Source organism: Rhinichthys klamathensis, unplaced genomic scaffold, assembly GCF_029890125.1.
Source record: "Rhinichthys klamathensis goyatoka isolate OS25496 unplaced genomic scaffold, OSU_Roscu_1.1 h1tg000004l_1, whole genome shotgun sequence".
NCBI lineage: Eukaryota > Metazoa > Chordata > Actinopteri > Cypriniformes > Leuciscidae > Rhinichthys > Rhinichthys klamathensis.
This window is the reverse complement of record NW_026606557.1, coordinates 4,620,780-4,642,368: the sequence shown is the minus strand read 5'-3', so window position 1 is coordinate 4,642,368 and position 21,589 is coordinate 4,620,780. Positions and strand designations below refer to the sequence as shown.

At 41.3% G+C, this 21,589-nt stretch overlaps 1 protein-coding gene across 1 annotated transcript; it reads right to left on the bottom strand.

Moving 5' to 3' along the window:
• Positions 1-333: 333 nt before the first annotated feature.
• LOC130086010 (tripartite motif-containing protein 16-like protein) lies at positions 334-7,206 on the bottom strand. The gene is made up of 6 exons (XM_056252109.1): positions 6,507-7,206; positions 2,765-2,860; positions 2,446-2,679; positions 1,785-1,944; positions 1,309-1,356; positions 334-1,060 (listed from the first exon to the last, which is right to left on the bottom strand). Exons 1-6 carry the CDS (start codon positions 7,083-7,085, stop codon positions 540-542), a joined length of 1,638 nt encoding a protein of 545 aa, XP_056108084.1. The 5' UTR covers positions 7,086-7,206; the 3' UTR covers positions 334-539.
• Positions 7,207-21,589: the final 14,383 nt, after the last annotated feature.

Sequence of the window (21,589 nt, the reverse complement as noted above, 5' to 3'; positions counted from 1 at the left end):
TTTTATGCAATTTGTATTTATGTATATTATTTTATGACATTTTTATTTATGTATTATTTATTTTATTGAAATTTATATATTTATTTTAGTTGTTTTTTTTAAACGTTTTTTTAAAGACTTTTGCACAGACCCTGTCACTCCCGGTTTGAAAACCTCTGGTCTAACACAATCTTATATCATATAATATATAGAAACTTCAACTATTACACCTGTTCCTAAGATCAACAAACACAAGAGCTTGATGACTAACTACCAATCTCACTAACCTCTCTGGTGTGTGAATGCTTTGAAAGGCTTGATAAAGGTATGTAATGATACTCAACAATTATTCAATCATTTTCAATTCACTTATTAGTCTAATAAGATAGTAGATGATGCAATTCTAACATTGTTGCATCTTGTTTACTCACATCTTGAGGTTTACAAAAATCGTTTGAAAATGTAAGAGAAAATAAGAGACTCTGAAACATCTCACTGTTACTGATTTATCATGCGGCTCAAAGTATTATGGGTAAAATCTCTCAGTCTATTCTGAAACATCAACACAGTTTCAATGATGATCCAGAACAAACCCTAAACCCAGGATAGAGCGGCTGAGTGAATGTGGTCTGGACTGTGTGGATGAGGCTCATTGTGTCAGAGACGCTGTAGAAGGACAGAGTTCCTGCATTGTGATCCACACACACTCCTATTCTTCTGCTGATGGACTTTACAGGGAGAACAGTCTCTATGTTATTGTGCCAGAATGAGTATCTGGAGGAAGAGCAGAACAAACTCCAGGACTGATCATTATATCCAAACACACACTCATAACCCCGTCCCTTCCTGCTGATGCTCTTATATGACACTGATATACACACACCACTCCCACTCCACTCAATCTCCCAGTAACAGCGTCCACACACACTCTCTCTACACAACACCTGCCACCACTGATCAAATCTGTCTGGATGATCAGGATACGACTGCTGTGTGTCAGTGTCAGTAATAACTCTGTTACTCTCAGACAGACTGAGGTCTTTATGCACTGTGTTCAGATCCAGAGAGAGCTGATGAGAATCTGATGGAGAGAAACACATCAGAATCGGGAATTATGAATCTGTCTGATCTTTTAATGTGTATCTGAACTCTTCATGACTCAATGTTCAATGTATCATCAGTGTTTCATTACAGCTGATCAGATATCCTGAGAAAATCATCATTTAATTATTAAACTATTAAACTCTTTCATCATGATTTATTTCTCCTTCTACAGGAAGAACATGAACACTTTCAGTGAGTTTTTCTGCTTGTTTCTTAGTGACTTACATTGTAGGAAGTCGTTCCTGGTCTTGGGATTCATGTTGGTGAATGTGACTGTGGAAATAAACATGAACAGTGTGAAGAGAAATGACAGATAACATGTATCCATTTCTAAGACGTTTCTAATCTGATATTATGATATTTGATGATGCAGGACTCATTTCTGAGAACAGATTAATCTCCAGATGCCTCATTTATAAAACACTCGTATCAGATTCGATCCTAAATTCCAATTCTACTTCAAATATGTATATATTACTTCTAAACCATCAAGGGATGTTTGTGGCTGTTCTAGAGTTGATGCACTTGCTCACGTTGCACTTGAATTAAAGACGAACTGTGATTTATAAAGTGGGATGCATTTAGGAAAATTATTTGTGCGTATGGATGTTTTATAAATCAGGAACATTTCAGAAACTGTTGTATGTTCACATTTCGGATCATTCTACACACGTCTGTATAAAGGAGGCGCAGGACTTTACCTCCGTCTGAGATCTTCTTGAGCTCCTCTTTGCAGAAATCCTCCAGTTTGTCTCTCAGCTGACGGACAGATTCTCTCACGCCATCAAAAGAGGAGAGAGAACCGAAGGGAACGTCGGGTTCGTCTGTAGATTCAGGAGGAGCTGAGAGAGACTGGAAACTCTACAGAAAACAGAAATCAAAACTCATCATCTCCACACTTCAGCCAATAACCTTCACTATATCAGATCTGTGCGGCTCTTGTAGACTTGATTTCTCTTCAGTGACTCGCTTCAATCCAGCACTTTCACACAATCAGAAACTTTCTTCTCATATTCATTATGACATTAATTTTACAAACTTCAGTATTTTTCACTTTCACTCCTTGTGAAAAAGAAAGTACACTTTTAAAAAGAATACCGTACTTATAACAGAAATAACATACTTTAACAAATATAAGTGCAGATTGGAAGTAATGTTTTCAGAAACTTAATTCCATGTTATATGCAATTAAATGAATGTGGAATAGTTTCATTTTTTGTATTAAATGCAAATAGCTGAACTTTAGAGTGTTTTTTTGTTGTTGCTCTGCTTAAGTTGGTCTCATTCTGCTCTCATGAAATGTTTCTCTGTGAGTCTCTTGCTCAAGTCCACTATGATCCAGTTCTCCTCGATCTCTGTTACCTGCAGGAACTGGATGTGATGGTGTGTGTGTGAAAGCTGCTCCAGCTCAGCGTCTCTCCTCCTCAGATCATTGATCTCCTGCTCCAGTCGCTCCAGTCGTCCTTCAGCTCGACTCACTGCAGTCTTTTCCTGATCTCTGATCCGCTGTGTCGCCTCAGAGCGGCTTCTCTCAATGGAGCGGATGATCTCAGTGAAGATCTTCTCACTGTCCTCCACTGCTGTGTGTGCAGAGCGCTGTCACACACACATCACAATCACACAGTGAGTTCAGTGAGTCCAAACTGAGACGTCTCACACTTCTCTTCTTCTCCAGACTCACCTTATGAGACTCCACATCCTCTCTCAGCTGATGAAGATCTTTCTGTCTCTGCTGGATTCTCTGACGGATCTTCATCTGCGTCTTCTTCAGCTGTTTCTGGAGGACACACCAATAACAGGGAATGACACGTAAAACTACAACCACAAAAGAAAGTTAAAGTTACATAAATCCAGAATTGATGGAGTGGTTAAAGATCCAGCATGGTAAGGTTATACTGTCGGTTCAAACCACAGATTCATAGTTTCCTGAAATGAGATTATGAATGAATATGAAGCCAGTGTCAGCATCAGGGACGTGCACAGGGGGGTTGCTCAGGTTGCCCGGGCAACTGCCCATATGCCCTTCTCACTCATGTTGCCCTTCCGAGAAAAAAAAAAAGAAAAAAAAAAATCGTACAATGGATGCAGAATTCCACGTAGGCCTAGATAAAAAAAAAATCGCAAAGCCTCATTCACTTCCATTCGGGCACCGAAAGTGAAAGTCAGTAGGGGAAGGGCAAACTCTGTTTACGTGGCTGCGCGTTGCACGCGACCGGATCATACTACAAATCATGCGTAGTTGCCCAGTTACCATACGTACCATCAGAACGATCAGAACTGGCCGACGAGCAAGAAGCACAACTGAATGTACGGGAAGCCAAAAGGTTAAAAAAGGATTGTATTTTTTCCCGAAATCTAATCGTTTTTTTTTTAGAAGCGAGTTTTCCCCATCTGTCAATTCAATCCAGATTATTTATTTTTTCAAATTTAAAAAAATAAATAAATGATAATAATTAAAAAAAAAACTATAAACAATAATATGAGGAACTCTTTTTCTCATGTGTATTTTGGTGACATTTAACATATTACATTTTGTATAGCCTACTGTTTACAAAGTTATATATCATAAACCTGTCATCTCTGACGTTTTGCGATCTTTATAAATAATAAGACCATAATATGAGGCATTGAGTTTGGACATAAACACGGTCAGATAAGGCCATTTGTATGGGCAAAATTCAACTGAATATATTCAGACATAATACAAAAACTATGAACAAGTGCAAGATTAATTCAATTCACAGAAATATTACTGGAGTGTGAGAACCATTATTATGCTGCAGGGATTTTCATGACTCAAGTCATGTTTTTCTGTGTCATTATTAGTAGTAGTTAACCCTTGTGCACTGTTCGATTTCTGTGCACACCCTGTATGGAGCGGGTCAAATTGACCCTAATTGGATTCAATAAAATTCCTCAAAAATCACACTATGAAAAACAACAAAGATTTAGATACAAACTGTAAACTTTTAATATCAACATTTGTCAAACATTACAAAACAACATATCTGAAAATATGATTCATGAAAAAAAAAATTTTAACCATTTTTTTAAAAGTTTTATTTTGACAAATTTTTAAAATAAATAGTATACTGACTTTTATGCATATATTTTACGTTTTCATTTTTATTTTTATTTTACATTTTATGCTTTGAACATCATAACTGAACAATTAAATTTAGTTGTATAATGAAAATGTTTAATTTTCCTAGGTTAACTTTCCCTAGTTTCCTAAGACCTAGTTCCCAATAGTTTCCCTATAGTTTCATTCATTTTCTGTATCTTCAACAACATTTTCCTCAATCTCTGAAGCATCCTCTAACTCAGAAACATCTTCATCTGTATCAGTAGCACAGTCAAAAACCTGTGAAATTACTTATTTTACTGTCAATCTTTGGGAGCTCATTTTTTCTGCTTTCTATGTTGAAGTCTCGTGCTACACTAAGCAAAATTGTGGGAAAGCTCATTATTCACTCACAGGGGATTGAGAAACCAAACATAACAAAAACATACATATAATAAATGTTTTTTATAAATAGTTTGGCTCTGTAATGCTGCATTTGAAAATCCTACATAAAAGTTTTGGTTAAAAGCTAGGTATTTCAGATATATTGAATATAGAAATGAGAGCTTATTTTACTCTCTGTGTCTGACAAAGATTTTCATCTGTAATTTGCAAATAATTTGATAAATAATTAAACACTGTGATTTTAGCTTTTTCAAGTGTGTTTGGTTAGAGCACTTTTAGATACACTTGCACATTAGAACTGGAGTTGAAGTGACATACAAAAATAAAGGTTTTTATGTTGTGTCTGTACAGTTGCTTTTGAATGGCTCCCTATGAGGGTCAAATTGACCCGCGAACACCACGAACGTAATATTATTAGTTTTTGTATATGTCAAAACACAGCAGCATGTTCAAACTTTTACATGCATGTTCATGATGATAGATGAAAAAAAGTCACAAAATATCAAGAAAAAAAAACAAAGGTTTAATATTATTTCAGGTAGCTTGAAAAAATAAATGATAGTTCATTTTTACCATCTGTGGCTGACAAAATATTTTTCTGTATTTAAATAAGTGTGGAAAAGCTAATTTTTTAGCTTTTTCAGGGGGGGGGGGGTGCCCTTTTTTCAGGTCAGAGCAACTGCCCCTAAAAATTCCTGTGCACGTCCCTGGTCAGCATTATTTCAAATATGAATACTTCCCCCTAAAGTTTTAATTCTGTCATCATTTACTCGCCCTCATGTCGTTCCAAACCTGTGTGAATTTCTGTCTATTGACACACAACAGAAGATATTTTGAAGAATATCTCAGCCATAAATATGGTGATGCATCAATAACATCAAACCTCATTGGTTCTTGCATGCCCAAGTCACATGACTAAACATCATGATGTCATGACACAAGCACCAGTGAAGTTTGATGTTTTTGATGTCACCATATTTAATTTAGTGGATCCGTATACATGAGTTGATTTGATTCGTGAATCAAAATTAAGCTCCTAGTTGAGAAAAAAAAAAGGTGCACTTTAGCATACTTGTGGAAAAATATACTTTAAAAGAACAACATTAGTGTGAACTGAACGTAATGTTTTCAGACACTGCATGATATTTACAATTAAATGTAAATGTATTACAGATTAAATTTATATTAAACGGGACTTTAAACGGGACTATATTAAGCAGGACTTCGACATGTGGTTAAAGATTACCGTTTACTTTAAAGTTTACTGACAAACATTTATGGTAAATGTATTTAAATATATGTGTATTTGCACAGTTGTAATGATGAAGTTGCACTTCAGTAAATTTAAAATATATTAACTTTAAATATGATATTGAACAACACACTACAGTTAAAATTATAATCAATAACTTTAAATGAGCTTTAGTATGTCAGTCCACACATCAAAATAAGTGCATTTCTTTAAAGCATGACAAGAGCTCATTAAACTGAAATATTTAATATGATTAAAATGTCATTTAAAGTAAAAAAAATAAAAATAAAATAGAATAGTATAATTTGACATTATAACTTTTTATAAGTGTACCTAAGTTTGTTAAGAAACAATCATGAAAGTGTGCTCTCTTTAAGTGCACTTAAGTAGCCTTTTATTTCATGAATATTATATTATGTGCAAGTACAGGTTTAAAAATATAGTTTTAAGATCTGAAGTACACTACAGGTGCGCATTCAATACAATTAAGCGCAATACTTTTATAAACCACTGGAGTTGTTTAAATTGCTTTTAACTTTGTCTCCTTTTAGAGCTTGAAACTTTTGTACTTTCAATGTTTAGGCTAAAATAGATGAGACATTCTTCAAAATATCTTCTTCAAACCGCTTAGGAACGGCATGACGGTGAGTAAATAAAGACAGCACTTTCATTTCTGCATGATCAATCTCTCTCAGCTCATACCTGTTTCTCTGTCCTCTGCGCTGCAGTTGATGCAGTTTTGTGGTTTTTATGTTCATACTCTTTACACCACACACAGATGCACTGTTGATCAGTGATACAGAACATTTCTAGCTCTTTATCATGTTTGCGGCAGATCATGTCCTGCAGTCGTCCAGTGGCATCAATCACTTTGTGTGGTTTACGAGAGTGAAATTCCTCATGACGGTCAAAATGAGTTTGACAGTAAGACTCCTGACACACCAGACAGGACTTGACGGCTTTGTGTTTTCTTCCAGTACAGACGTCACACTCCACGTCTCCAGCTCCAGCGTAACAGTCAGCAGGAAGTTTAGTCTTCTTCAGTTTCTCCACCACTTCAGCTAGCATGGTGTTTTTAGCTAAAGCAGGTCTTGGACTGAAGGTCTGTCTGCACTGAGGGCAGCTGTAGACACTCTTCTCATCCTCCTGATCCCAGCAGCCAGAAATACAGATCTTACAGTAACTGTGTCCGCAGAGGATAGTCACTGGATCCTTCAGGAGATCCAGACACACTGGACACACAAACTCATTCTGATCCACTGAAATTCTGGCTTCTGCCATTTTACTGCATGAACACAGAGAGACACAAACACACAACAGCTCAACAACACTTCAGTTTCTGTTTCCCTGAACTGAGGAGTTGAAGTAGTTTCCTGCTTCTGTGTGTGAGTGACGTGTGTAAAACAGGAGTGTCTGTAAAGCAGCTTTAATTCCTCATTCCTGCTCAAAGGAGAGTCACTTTCCTGCCGTGTTTATGTGCTCAGCTAGTGGAGTCGAAAATATCGCAATTAAAGTTCTGAGCACATGAATGACAGGGCAAAGTTGTATTTACAAATGAAAAACTGAAGATGATACACGAGTTGCAGAGTTGTGACATTGGTAGGGGCAAAAATAATGATCTTTAAGTGTTATCTTAGTGTTATCTATAATAATTGTATTTATATAGAGAGATCAGTGGGCACCCCCTCTCCTCTCCATTTAGTTTCGGTTTCCTTGGTTAGTAATTATGCGTTTCTTTTCATAGCTACTCATTGTTCCCCTTCAGTCGCTCACGTTCGACGTAGTCGACTAATTGGGATCACACTTAGAGAGCCTGTCATCACCGAGTACTGTTAAAACAAGCCAATCTACAGTATATAGATGTGTATTGTATCTGTGTCAGATGGGACTCATTCAATTCTATATGTAAAAAAGCTTGACTTGCGTCTAGTAATTCACTAGCGAGCGCCAGAAAGTCTGTTCGGCGTTCATTGTCACTTTCATGGCGAACGTGAGTTAAAACAAAACACCCATAAAACCAGCTATGAGCCAGCTTCACACAGACGTTATCATCTCAAAACCTTCCCCCTTTCCGGCAAGAAGGAATTCCAGCTCCACACACACGTAAAGTCAGAAGACTCACACCCACACACAGACACACACACATACACTGACTTTTCATGAACTTCCTCATATAAAGAAATTACTAAGATTTGATATATTTGATATGTTTTTTATGTTGGCCATGTCCTATTGGGGTACCTATGATCTTATCATAGCATTAAATTAACTATAAGTGTGTGTAATTATGCCGTAAGCTGTATCTTTGTAATTTCTATTCTTCTTCATGTTTTATTTGGTACCGTTGTAATCCTCTTAGTCTCACTGAATTAACCAGCTACAGGAAATTACAGTAAAGTGTATTATCCTCTGCACAACAGCTTTCTGGTTAGAAACTACATCTTTTAACACTGCCATAAAACATGCAAATTATGTGATCAAAAAGAGACAAAGGAAATCCTTCCCGCCAAGGTTTTGTTGAATGTCATTGGGCAGGTTGCTTCGAAAGAGGTGTGGACTGTTTTCCTTAAAGATGACGGTCCAAGCATTTGCTCGTCCTCTTCTTCGGCTTCTTCTTGTGTTGGACGTCTCCAGTTTGTCCTTTCCTTTTAGTCTTTATAGTCTTTTGTTTTATTTTGTTAAGTTTTGTTTTTCCTTTTCGTATTCTACTTTGTTCATTTCCACAGACGAGTAATGAACATAGCCTGAATTATTTCTTTGGAAACTTTACGTCGAGGACCTTTAAACCTTCATTGAAGTGCGCGCTCCGGACCCATCCACAAACCACGTGACGCTCCGACGAAATGACACACACATGCGCTTTCTCGACTCAGCACCACAAAGAACCATATATGCAAGTATTGTTTATCGAGCTTTCAGAGCATTAAGATTGTGTTTTCCGTGTTGTCTCTCAAGGGTTTATGGTCTGTAATTTGCCACTCTCCTTCGGGATCTCTCTCTCACTCACTTCCTGTTTCTTTCACTTTCATTTTCTTTCAGTGTTTTGTGGTTTTAGTCTGTTGTATATACATGTACTCCGTGTAATTTTAGTCACCTGTATACGTAGTTTTCCTTTATTAAATACATTATATTCATTTGATTGACTGTCTCGTGCGCATTCGAAAGTCCCTTTAATGTTGCGATCAAGCTACGTGCTTTACAAATGTATTGATACTTAAAAAGTATTGTTATGATTTCCATTACACGAGAGTAGATGTTAAACCTCATGCTGATTTGTACTCGGGTTTCGCTAAGATAAGCACAAACTAAGACGTAGCTTTACAGTAACCTATGCTTCTCTCTCTCCATCTCTCCATCCATTTACGCTTCTTTCCATATGGTGATGTGAATCTCCTTCTGTCCGGCGTTAACGGCTGCAGTGTACTTGGCGCGTCAGCACACACACCGGCTGCAACTACAGTGTGGTCTCCCCAGTGGACCAGCACGACAACCGTCTGGATTGAGCCGAGTAGGGGACATCTCTAGGGTCTTCAAGTGGGCACCTTCCGTCCTCAGTGTTTCGTCGACTAGCCCACGGCACCTCAAGAGGGCTCGACAGTGACTCTGGCGTCCCAGAGTCACCCCCCTCCGTCCCCCACTCAACTCAGCCCAGCTTACTGACCTCTACATCCCTCCTGCTGCTGAGACCTAACCACAATCTCTCCGCAACCCAACCATACGCGCCCACCCGTTTGACTAAGGCTGTCGAGCCCCACTGGTGCGTTAATATAGTTTCAGTGGTAACGGTTCCGTATGGCATACTACCTACCGCAAAACACAATATCTGCCCAAACACCAACCCTCATTCCCGCAATATACACAGGAACGTAATAACTGTAATTACTATGCAAACTATACAAGTAAACCAACAGACTCATCGAGTTTACAAGAATTCTACGAAACCGTAGCGTGGCGGCCTGTACACAGCCAGCCAGAATCTTTCCGTCTCAACCACAGCCAGTTGCTGCTCCTCTCTGCTGCTTCAGATAAGTTCTTTACTGTGCGGCACAACTCTTGGCCGCTGAATCCGACGTCTCTGAGGAACCGGGTTGTAGAGTGTGCCACAAATCCTCGACAACCCACTTCCACTGGATAAACCTGGACTCTCCATCCTCTCTGTTCTGCTTCAGTGGCCAGATGAGCAAACCGCAGTTTCTACCTCTCATATGCCTCATCTACCGCATCCTCCCATGGCACTGTTAACTCTATCAGTTGAACAATGCGTGCTGATCCAGACCACAAAACAATATCTGGTCGGAGGTTAGTGGTGTCAATCTCAGGTGGAAAAATAAGCCGTTGATCAAGATCAGCCAGCATCTTCCAGTCCCTAGCAGCTTCCAGTTGTCCTGGGTGAGAATTGGTGTTAGCACCTTTTCTTGGTGGTTGCTCGCCTGGGCGGAGGAATATTGACTTCTGCGTGTAATGTTTTGCTAGAACAGGCGGCAACTTATTGGTCATAATACGCTTGCCTTCCAATGCTAAAGCCAAACATCGCAATATTTGGTCATGGCGCCAAGTAAACCGACCTTGGCGCCACCTTACATCCTGTCAAAATGTGCCTTAATGTGGCAGGTGATGAACACAAAGGACAAGAGGGATCCTCTCCTACACAGAGGAGGTTCTGCGGTGATGGGAGAACATCATATGTTGACCTGATAAGGAAACTGATCCTACTCTCTTCCATTGACCATAAGAAAATTAATTGTAAACGGATTTGTCTGTCTTCAAAACAGCCTATTAGAAAGATTACACAAAATGCGCAAAGGCTTATCGCTATTGTTTATTGGGCGACAGAACAAAAATGTTAATATGAACCTTAAAATTAAAATAAATTACAAAATATGTTTGTAACAATATGTACATAAGTTACTTGTCAGGTATTGTTCATAAACAAGCATTAGATTAATAGTTACCGTTTAAACTGTTATGCTTCATCCGTCCCACGACTCCCACCCCTGGGTTTCAATCACCCCTCTCTGGCGGGACGACTGAAACAAAGCACAACTACCGTTCAAAGTCGATTTTTACTTAAATCATTCTATGTTTGTACCGAATAAGACATGATACTAAGAGAACACATATTTGAGTTGTTGATCACAAAAAACATTTTTTTATCTGTAACCTTATCTTAGAAAACAACGTTTATCTGAAAAGTGTTTCAACTGTCCCGGCTCTCCCCTATTTTGTGCTGCTTGCTGCGTTTGAGACATGTTCCCCCCCCCCCCCCCCCCCTCAGTGCAAAACGTAAATTTCACATGTATATTCTCCATCTGTAAATGTTAGAAAGTCGTGCAAATATTTCCATGTTGCTGCTAAACCTCACATTGAACGAGCGCTGCTGCGCTGCTGCGTGCCAAATAGGAGCGCAATAATTCCTGAATAATTCTGACTAAAATATACATTTTGCATGGAAAATTCATATGCAATATTTTATAACACCAAAAGTGTCTTTTAAATATAATAATGTATCTTTAGGATGTTGGATAAGTTGCAGTGAACATATCTAACGTCTCAGGTTACGTATGTAACCCTGGTTCCCTGATAGGGAACGAGACGCTGCGTTTGAGACGCGGTGGGAACGCTCTGCGTGATTGCGTCATGAAGCACGTGTAAAATCAGTCCAATGGAAGCCCGATACGTCATAGGTGACGTCATAGACCAGGAAACTATAAAGCACCCCTGAAAACAGACCGCGACAGCTTCTGAAAAGTCTGAAGCAAGTCGATCAGGGGATGCAGGAAGTATGGCAGATGAACGCAGCGTCTCGTTCCCTATCAGGGAACCAGGGTTACATACGTAACCTGAGACGTTCCCTTTCAAGGGAACTCGAGCTGCGTTTGAGACGCGGTGGGAACCCCATACCCACTACGCCATAGTGACAAATGCCCGTTCTGTGTGAAGTCCTTGGCGCACACTAAGAAGCAAGCAACCTCGCCCCTGGAGTGGAGAGGTCAAGGTCATAAAACCTGACAAATGTATGCGGAGAGGACAATCCTGCCGCATTACAAATATCAGGAAGGGAAACCCCCGAAATTAAGGCCGTAGAGGCCGTCATACTCCTAGTAGAATGGGCCCGTACAGCCATAGGTGAAGGCTGACCGGCCGCTTCATAAGCTAATGAAATAGCCTTGACTATCCATTTGCTCATAACCTGTTTAGATGCAGGGCACCCTCTTCTGAGTGACCCAAAACATACAAATAATTGCTCTGATTTACGCCACAGGGCAGCTCTGTGAACGTAGGCATCCAATGCCCGAACTGGACATAACAGGTTCAATTGTTCCTGATCTGGGGTATTAAAAGATGGAGGATAAAAGGCCTGCAGCACTAATGGGCCCCCAACATTAACTGGGACCTTAGGAATATAACCCGGTCTAGGGAATAGAAATGCTTTAACCATGCCAGGTGCAAATTCCAGACATGACGGAGCAAACGACAGGGCATGCAAAACTCCAATTCTCTTGATGGATGAAATAGCAAGGAGAAATAAAGCTTAAAAGTGAGGAATTTTTCTGAAACCTCTTCAATAGGCTCGAAGGGAGCCAAAGCCAGACCCTCAAGTATAATGGCTAAATCCCAAGCCGGTGCTCTAGAGTGCAGTGCAGGTCTCAACCTCAATGTACCACGGAGAAAACGAGTAATCAGAGGATCTCTCCCAAAGAAGTACCCCCCAGAGGGGTATGGTAGGCCGATATAGCCGCCACATAAACTTTAAAAGTGGAAGGAGATAATCCAGCAGAGAAACGGACTTGCAGAAAATCGAGAACTGAACCAACAGGGCAGTTAACAGGATCTAACTGACGCTCACCACACCAGGTGGAGAATAATTTCCATTTCAGTGCATACAGTCTTCTCGTGGAAGGGGCTCTGGAATGGAGAATGTCTCAACGACCTCAGTCGAGAGACTGGATTCTATGAGCCTGGCCCCCTCAGAGGCCAGGCCCACAGTTTCCACAACTCCGGTCGAGGGTGAAATATCGTGCCCCCTGCCTGGGACAGCAGGTCCCTCCTGAACGGAATCTCCATGGGAGTCCGAGAAGAGCTGGCTGCGTGAGGGGGAACCATATAGAGCAATGCGTTGTACAAACGATGTGAAAGGTCGACTTGACTTTAGTTAGACCAAAGTTCTCCCTAAGAAGCTCCACCACCTCGGGGTGAAGTCTCCAATCCCCTGGGCCTCAGCCCCTGCCTCAACAGGATATCTGCTCTGATATACGAGACCATCAGTGTGTTGTCCGCCATTCGCCGAGCAACCACTCATGATCGCCCCCACTTGTGAGGGAAGCATCCGTCGATAGCAATATGCGTCGACAAGAAGCCCCCAACACTGGGCCTGGGCGAGGAACCAAGGTTCTTCCACATGACCGAAGCACGAAGGCATAGCCGCGTGACCTTGATCATGCGAAAACGTATTTCCCCTCGGAGAAAACCCCTTGGTCCTGAGCCACCACTACAGGGGTCTCATGAACAGAAGGCCAAAAGTAATACGTTGGACGCAACTGCCATGAGACCCACCAGTCTGAAACTGTTTCACAGTGAGTGACTGGCCTAGATATACCCCATTACGGCTGTAAGAATTGCTACACCTAGAAAAGTGGTCCTCAGAGCACACTCTTCTTGGCGTTGAGAGGCAACCCCAACATCCTTAATGAGACAGAACGACATCTCGATGCCGAACTGCCATAAACTCAGATTGAGCTAGGAACAACCAATCATTGATGTAGTATAATACGCGAATGCCCTGGAGTCTCAGAAGAGCCAGAGCTGCATCCACGCATACTGAAAAGGTGTGGGGTAATAAACCTAGGCCGAATGGAAGAACCCGATAATGGTATGCTTCGCCCCCGAAAGCAAACCTCGGGAACCTCCCTCTCATCCTCTTTCGGAAACAATGAAGTAATGGCTGTCTGCTGGGAGGAGGAACCCCTTCTACAGCTCCTTTTGCAGAAGTGACAGTACTTCCTGCTCCATAACCAAAGCCTGCTCGGGGTCCACCAATGAGAGGAGGACCCCTAGAAATCTGGGCGAACGAGAACCGAACTGAATTCTGAAACCCTTTTCTATAGTGTGCAGGACCCACTGAGAAATATGTGGCAGTAGTTTCCACGCTGCCAGAAATTTACTAGGGGAACCAGTCTCTCAAGACTGGCCTCTGGATTTGTTTGAACAGTCACTACGGCGCCCTGAAGCGGCGAACCGGCAGGGAACAACCGAACTGACCATTCTACGACCCTCCTCGGAGGATCGTATGGGGATGCTGACACCTCGGTGCCCTGAACGGCGAACCGGCAGGGAACAACCGAACTGGCAGCGCTCCAACCCCCCTCAGAGAGTTGCACCCCAGAGGGCGCAGAGGAAAAACGATTTCTCAAAACCGTCCCTTGGTTGAACAGTCACTACGGTGCCCTGAAGCGGCGAACCGGCAGGGAACAACCGAACTGACCGCTCTACGATCCTCCTCGGAGAGTCGCACCCCAGAGGTCGCCGAGGAGAAACGATTTCTCAAAATCGTCCCTGCCCCGGAGGAGCCCTCAGAAGCCCGATAGCCTCGTTTTCTTGCGACAGGACTTCTTGTCTAAGCTTTATTAGAGATGATGACAGTCCTCAGATCTTGCCTACCTCTAACTAGCTTAGTTCCTACGACCCTCCTCGGAGGATCGTTGAAAAAAGCAGGCACTTCGGCGCCCTGAAACGGCGAACCGGCAGGGAAACCGAACTGACTGCTCGTCTTTTTTCTTATTTGAAGGCTCGTTTGGGGACACTGACACCTTGGTGCCCTGAAACGGCGAACCGGCAGGGAAACCGAACTGGCAGTACTGCGACCCTCCTCAGAGAGTCGCACCCCAAAGGGCCTGAGGAGAAACGATTTCTCAAAACCGTCCCTACCCCAGAGGGGACCACCCTTAGAAGCCTGATCGCCTCGGCGTCAGGGCTTCTTCTTTGTCAAAGCTATTTTAGAGATAAAACAGTCCTCAGATCTTGCATGTCTCTAACTGGCTAGACTGCGACCGCCACCCAGGTACCCCTCAATTGCGGAGGAGCCCGAATGGCGACGCTCTGTTTTGCACTTTGTGCTGAGAGGAGCTTAATAGGCCGAGACTGCTCCCGCCCAGCAGTCTCAGGAACATTAGATTGGTGAGGAAGAAACCTCTGGAACGCCGCTGAATGGTTTATTTCTTAGTTTTCTTGAAAGCGGAGCATCCAGAAGAACAGACATAATTATATCTTTATTTTCCTTTATCTTTATATCAGAAAAAACGTATATATATATATACATATATAGCACTCTGCAGCCACCAGCAGGAAACAACCGAACTGGCAGCGCTGCGACCCTCCTCAGAGAGTCGCCCCTCACATTCATCCATGTCCTTATATACTTTACCCACCAGCGCTGCCTAATAAAAATGTATTCATTATTAAGATGGCTGGTGGGTAACGTCGGGGTTAATAACGATGACGCCGACTCGGGAGAGAGAAAGCTCGCAAGCGTCTCTTTAACCCGAGGCACTGTCAAACTATGATACTTAATACCCAAACATTACTATTTAGTCATCTGGGGATTAAACACATAAAATACAAACCGGTTTATTCCACGATCTCGACACCTCAGTGTGGAGATAGGGAAAAAACCGCAGTCCCCGACGAGGAGGCTGAGATACAGAGTTTTCCTGTTTTAAGATAGTTCATCTAACAAACTCTTCTTTATTTTCAATCTCATAATGTTCAGCTGGCCAGTAAATATTTAACTGGCAACAGCACTAGATAAAACCTCCTTTTTTAAAAAAGCTCCTCTTTATTCAGCAGAGTTATGAGCTGACTTATTTATTCATTGAAAACTCAAACATCTGCCTTTTTATTAAGATTTGTATTGTTTTGTTCTCTTTCTTTTTAAACAAAACACTAACGATACCAATTCCTCGGAACTGGAAATCGCAGCACACTAGATCTGGCATGTGAAAGCTGAGAAAGGGCGGAGCCTGTCCCAACCCCCGCTGTCAGATCCGTTTGCGAAACCCCGAAATGCGAGCCGTCTCCATGCCTCGGCAACAGAGAGACCCGCGCGGGGAACGCGAACCGAACTGTCCTCCTCGAAGAACGCCCGGCGGGAGCGGAGCGTCCTCACGGACAGCTTCTCGCAATGCTCACAGTCAGCTCCCTCGAGAACTGACTGTTGGCATGCTCCACTCCCAAACAGCAACAAAAAGCTGATGTGTGTCCCCACCCGTGATGTAACGAGGGCAGGGAACAACACAACGTCTATAATCTTGCTTGCTCGCCATAATGATAGATAGTGATATATATTGGGCTTGACAAACAACAATAAATAGACAAGGACAGAATCACAGAGAGCGCTTGCTGAAGACAACAGAAGCTGTCGTGGTCTGTTTTCAGGGGTGCTTTATAGTTTCCTGGTCTATGACGTCACCCAGGCGCGTCGTTAGACATGGGCATTCGTTTTTTTTTTAGCCCCGGATCTCAAAAAAATTAATTTATTGATCATTTTTATTATTTTTTTATAATTTTGTATTTATAAAAAAAAAAAAAAAAGACCGGGTCTTTTAATCTATCCTTCGGAATCATGTATTAAAGACGATTAAAATGTGTTCAAGCAGATCAAAGTTACTATGGTTACTATAGTTATGCTTGCATTTAGAGTGCGCACCAGAGGAGAGAGAGAGCCTAAGAGCCATCAGTTAACTTACAGCTTTAGGGCTTGACTGACTGTCATTGTTGTTTGTGGCTTCTGGTGGTAGCTATTATGGACATTAGAGGGGGAAGGTAGGCCTATACTATATACTATATGAAGACTATAGTATAATGTGAGATAGAAATAAAAATTTAAGTCGTTAAATTCAAGATCAGGTAAACGTTTCCCTCCGCTGCGGCTGTCAGTCATTCTCCATTCAACATCAAACAGCGCTGTAACAGTCTTCCCCTTTAATTTGTTTTGCTTGGCGCCACCACTAGATGGCGAAATATACATATTGGATATAAGGGAAAGGAAACCGAGCTAAAGTATTTCATGTTTGTTTCTCGAGCTAACAAGCAGACCAACTCGAGAAAATGTTTCAAGCTTTAAGTTTTAGTATCCCTTTGGCAAGCAGAGCGAGGTATGTTTAGTTTGGTTTTTACATGTATTTCTTTGGTACGATTTGTCGATTTATTCGAACAATGTTAAATGTGTAGTGAATGTTTGTTTATATTGTAAATGTCGTTTGAGTTTATTTTGCCTGTTAATATTCATTTATTGTTTCTTTGTTTTTCTTTGTAGTTTTACGGTGCCATCATACTGTGGTGCGATTGTTATGGTGCAATGAAGTCAATGTGTAAACAGTGTTGTGATTCATGGAGAACATTTGCAACAAAGAAATGAGACAACGAATACTTCAGCAATGAAGTTTATTTTGCATCTTAGTATAATAAATTGAAGACACCCGTCAAGAACTCTCTGCCTATTTTCTGAAAAGCTGAAGGGCCGCTACAGTAAAACTCGCTGCTACACGAGGTCGCATGAGTGGGGCAGTTGGACTTTGCACCAGCAGCGCTGATTGATTGCGTCACGTCAGCAAGAGACTTCACCAGGATTGTAAAATCACCAGCAGTCAACTTGGTGTACGGCTCATTCATGAAAGTTTGGATGGTGATTGCATATCAACGTTATTGTCGCAGACGAAAAGGTAAACTTTCAGTAAAAGAACGCTAAAAGAAACAAGACTGCATACAACTTCCTGGACTGTGTGAGTTGAAACTTTTACAATTAAAGACACTTTAGACGTTTATAAATATTTTAAATTTGACAAAGGATCGAAGTTTCAAGACATGATGTTTGAATGAGTTGTGCAATCTTGATTTATGTTGAAGTTGAAGTTAACGATGTGAGTATTCGTTTATAAGGTAGCGACTGCCATAGGATATTGCTGGGGTTTTATATTTATGGTATACGTTAAAACCAGGTGTAAAATGTGAGAAAAAAGAAAAAAAAGAGAGAAAATAATTTTGTTTTTCATATACAATTTGACTTTTTACCATTGCTGATTATCTGAGTGTTTAAATTATAGATGTCTGATATGAGTGAATACATTGCTGTCTTAAGTTGGTAGACAGACAAAATGGAAGACACATTTGAGCAAATGGCATCTCAAGCAAGTCAAATGTTACTTTCTGATAAGGATTTAAATATTTCTACAGAAATGCAACAGGTTAGATCAAGATCAAGTTCTCGAAAAAGAAATCGAACAGAGAAAGGCCTAGAGATGCATAAACAGGAGGCAAGGAAGCAAGAGAAAGCCTTTAACAAAGCGTATGACTCCTGGAGGCAGACAGCTAAGGAAACTAGGTCTACATTGAAAGCTTTATACACATATGAAGAGCTTGAACAAATTTTAAAGGACATTCAAACTAGACATGATGTAGTTACCCAGCATTATGCTCCTTTATTGCGCAATCAAACAACAACTAAAGAGATTGTTAAAAGAGTAGATGTTTGCACCACACTGACTGCAGAAATTTCTGATTTGGTGAGCAAACGAATAGAAACTGTTGAACAGATCCATAAAAAAGAGGTTGTGAAAGAGAGAGTAAGGCAAATATTAAATAAAGACGAGTATGCATCTATCTTTGGTTGCACCAATACCAATACCATCATCTCAGAATCATCACAAACTTCAGAAAGCCTAAAACCATCAGAGACCTCTTCCAAAGCTTCCAGTAAACGAGCCGACGCAGAAGCGGAACTCGCAGCTAAAGTAGAGCAAGCGAAGGCTATGCAAGAAATCCACAATCAGCAGGCCAGATTACTTGAGATGGAGAATGAATGGAAGCTGCACGAAGCAAGAATGCTAACAGAGATGAAACAGAAAGAATCAGAGATGCGTCGAAGACTAGAAGAAGAAAGGACAAGGCTGCAGATGCTACAAGCAGATAAAGAAGTCAAGGTAGCCGCAGCTCGAGTGAAGGCCTACAACAAATGTGAGGGTAATCTTGAAGAGGAGGATGAGAGAGGTAATGCAAGGCGGTCTGTATGGAGAGAGGCTGATAATCAACCCGAGCTGAATCCTCAGGTAGAGTCATTCCATCCTCAACAAGTATTTCAAGCGGTAAAGACAACTCAAGAGACTGAGAGCCTTGCTCAAGTGTTAGCAAACTCTCTGAGCATAAGTCGATTGCCTGTCCCAGAGCCAACGACTTTCACTGGTGATCCCCTGAAGTTTATTGATTGGAAAATGTCCTTCACAGCACTTGTTGATCGTAAATTAATTCCAGCAAGCGAGAAGATGTTCTACTTAAAAACCTATCTTGCTGGAGAAGCTCGGAAAGCTGTGGAAGGTTTCTTTTATAGAAATTCTGACGATGCATATCAGGGCACCTGGAAAGTCCTTGAGGAGAGGTATGGAAATCCTTTCATTGTTCAGAGAGCCTTCCGAGAAAAACTCATGAGATGGCCTAAAGTGGGAGTAAACGACTCACTTTCTTTGCGAGAATTCACTGATTTCCTACAAGGCTGTGTTGAAGCTATTCCACATGTCAAAGGTTTGGCTATCTTGAACGACTGTGAGGAAAACTATAAACTACTCAAGAAATTACCTGAGTGGATTGTACGTAAATGGAGTAAAATTGTGGTAGACGAATTAGACATGACTGGCGATTATCCAAGCTTAAAACGATTTGCAGAGTTCTTGCAGAAGGAGTCTAAAATAGCTTGTAATCCGTTCACTTCTCCACTCCAACCTTAGAACTCATTAGAATGAGTTCTAAGGTTTCAGAAGAGAGATTTCCCAAAAGAGCCAAAGCTTTTAAAACAAATGCTCGAGTTAAAGATTCAACAAGGATGGAATTCAAGATAACATCACCATGTTCTGTCTGTGAGAGTAAAACGCATAGTATCGCTAAATGTCCTGTTTTTGCAGAAAAGCCCATTGATGACAAGAGGTCTTTTATTCGTGAGAATCACCTCTGTTTTGGATGTCTGAGAAGGGGGCATATTTCTAGAGACTGCAAAACACGGCATATTTGTGGCACATGTAGTTTTCGGCATCCAACTTGCTTGCACGAAGATAAAATCAAAGAGCCTGTGAAGGTATCAAGAACGGGGTTTACTCCTACAGAAGTGCACACGAGTCAAGAAGTTCAAAATATTATGTCGCATACAGTAACACAACGTGCTTCTGCTACATCTAGTATTGTTCCTGTTTTTATTTCAACAGTGGAGAAGCCACAAAATGAAATCCTTACTTACGCTTTACTTGACACACAGAGCGATTCGACATTTATCTTGAAAGATTTCCTTGATGAGCTCCAAGTAAGCAGTCAAGCAGTGAAGCTGAGACTTAGTACTATGACGACCACAGATACAGTCACTACAAGTAATAAGGTTAGTGGCCTGAGAGTTCGAGGACTCCAAGGTGGGAAATGTATTAAAATACAGCAAGCCTATTCTTGTGACTTTATTCCTGTGGACAAAGCGTATATTCCAACTAGAAAGACTGCGTTGCAATGGCCTCATCTTGAGCACATTGCCAATGAGTTGCCACCCCTCCAGAGCTGCGATATAGGATTGTTGATCGGATATGATTTTCCTTCAGCACTGGCTCCCTTAGAGGCTATTATTGGCACTGAAAATGAGCCTTTTGCACAGAAAACAGAGCTGGGTTGGAGTATCATTGGCCTTTGTAATCCTCACCTGGACAGACAAGGAAGTCAAAGTTTCATTCATCGAGTCTCAGTGAAAGAATTGTTAGTTCCCTCAGCTAATGATGTCTTAAAGGTATTGGAGTTAGACTTCAACGAGAAGGGTTATGAGGACAAATATGTGTCCCAGGAAGACGTCCGTTTTATACGCCTTCTTAGTGATAACATCAAACATAAAGAAGATGGACATTTTCAACTGCCCCTTCCTTTCAAGAGCATCAGTCCTCCGTCACTACCTAATAATAAGAAGCTTGCTATGGTACGTTTGCAGCACTTAAAGAAGAAGCTGAAGTCAAACCAACAGTATTGTGATAATTATAAGGCATTCATGGAAGAAATGTTCAATAAAGGAGATGCAGAGATAGCCCCTGTTACATCTAATGGAGAAACGGTGTGGTACATGCCCCATCATGGCGTTTACCACCCTCATAAGCCAGATAAGTTGAGGGTGGTGTTTGATTGCTCTGCAAAGTTTTGTGGCATTTCTCTTAATGATACTCTTCTCACTGGTCCAGACTTGATCAATTCTTTGGTGGGAGTACTTTGTCGGTTTAGGAAGGAAGCGGTCGCTGTGACATGTGATATCGAAAAGATGTTCCATCAATTTCATGTTCCTCCGGATAACAGAAACTACTTGAGATTCTTATGGTGGGAAAATGGAGATTTGGAAAAGGAACCCCAAGAATATAGAATGACCGTACATCTGTTCGGTGCCGCTTCATCTCCTGGTTGTGCTAACTTTGGGTTTAAATACCTTGCAGAGCAGTATAAGTCTGAGTATCCCACAGCCTCGTCATTCGTGAAGAAGAACTTTTACGTTGATGACGGCTTGATTTCTGTTCCATTGATCCAGGAAGCGAAGGAGTTGATTGTCAAAGCCCAAACCCTGTGCAAACATGGAGGGTTACGCCTTCACAAGTTTAATTCAAACGAGAATGAAGTTCTTCATTGTGTGAATTCCTCAGAGTGGGCAGTAACAACTAAACCTCTTAATCTAACTCCAGAAATAACAGGAAATGTTCTTGGCATTCAATGGTCTACGAAAAATGACACCTTCA

Bases quoted from the DNA above. Each gene is read 5' to 3' on its own strand.
- LOC130086010 (XM_056252109.1), bottom strand. From the start codon at position 7,085: ATGGCAGAAGCCAGAATTTCAGTGGATCAGAATGAGTTTGTGTGTCCA. The intron at 2,861-6,506 runs GTATGAGCTGAG...TGTGTCCTCCAG, and splicing joins CGCAGAGGACAGAGAAACAG to AAACAGCTGAAGAAGACGCA. The intron at 1,357-1,784 runs GTAAAGTCCTGC...TTATTTCCACAG, and splicing joins CAAGAAGATCTCAGACGGAG to TCACATTCACCAACATGAAT.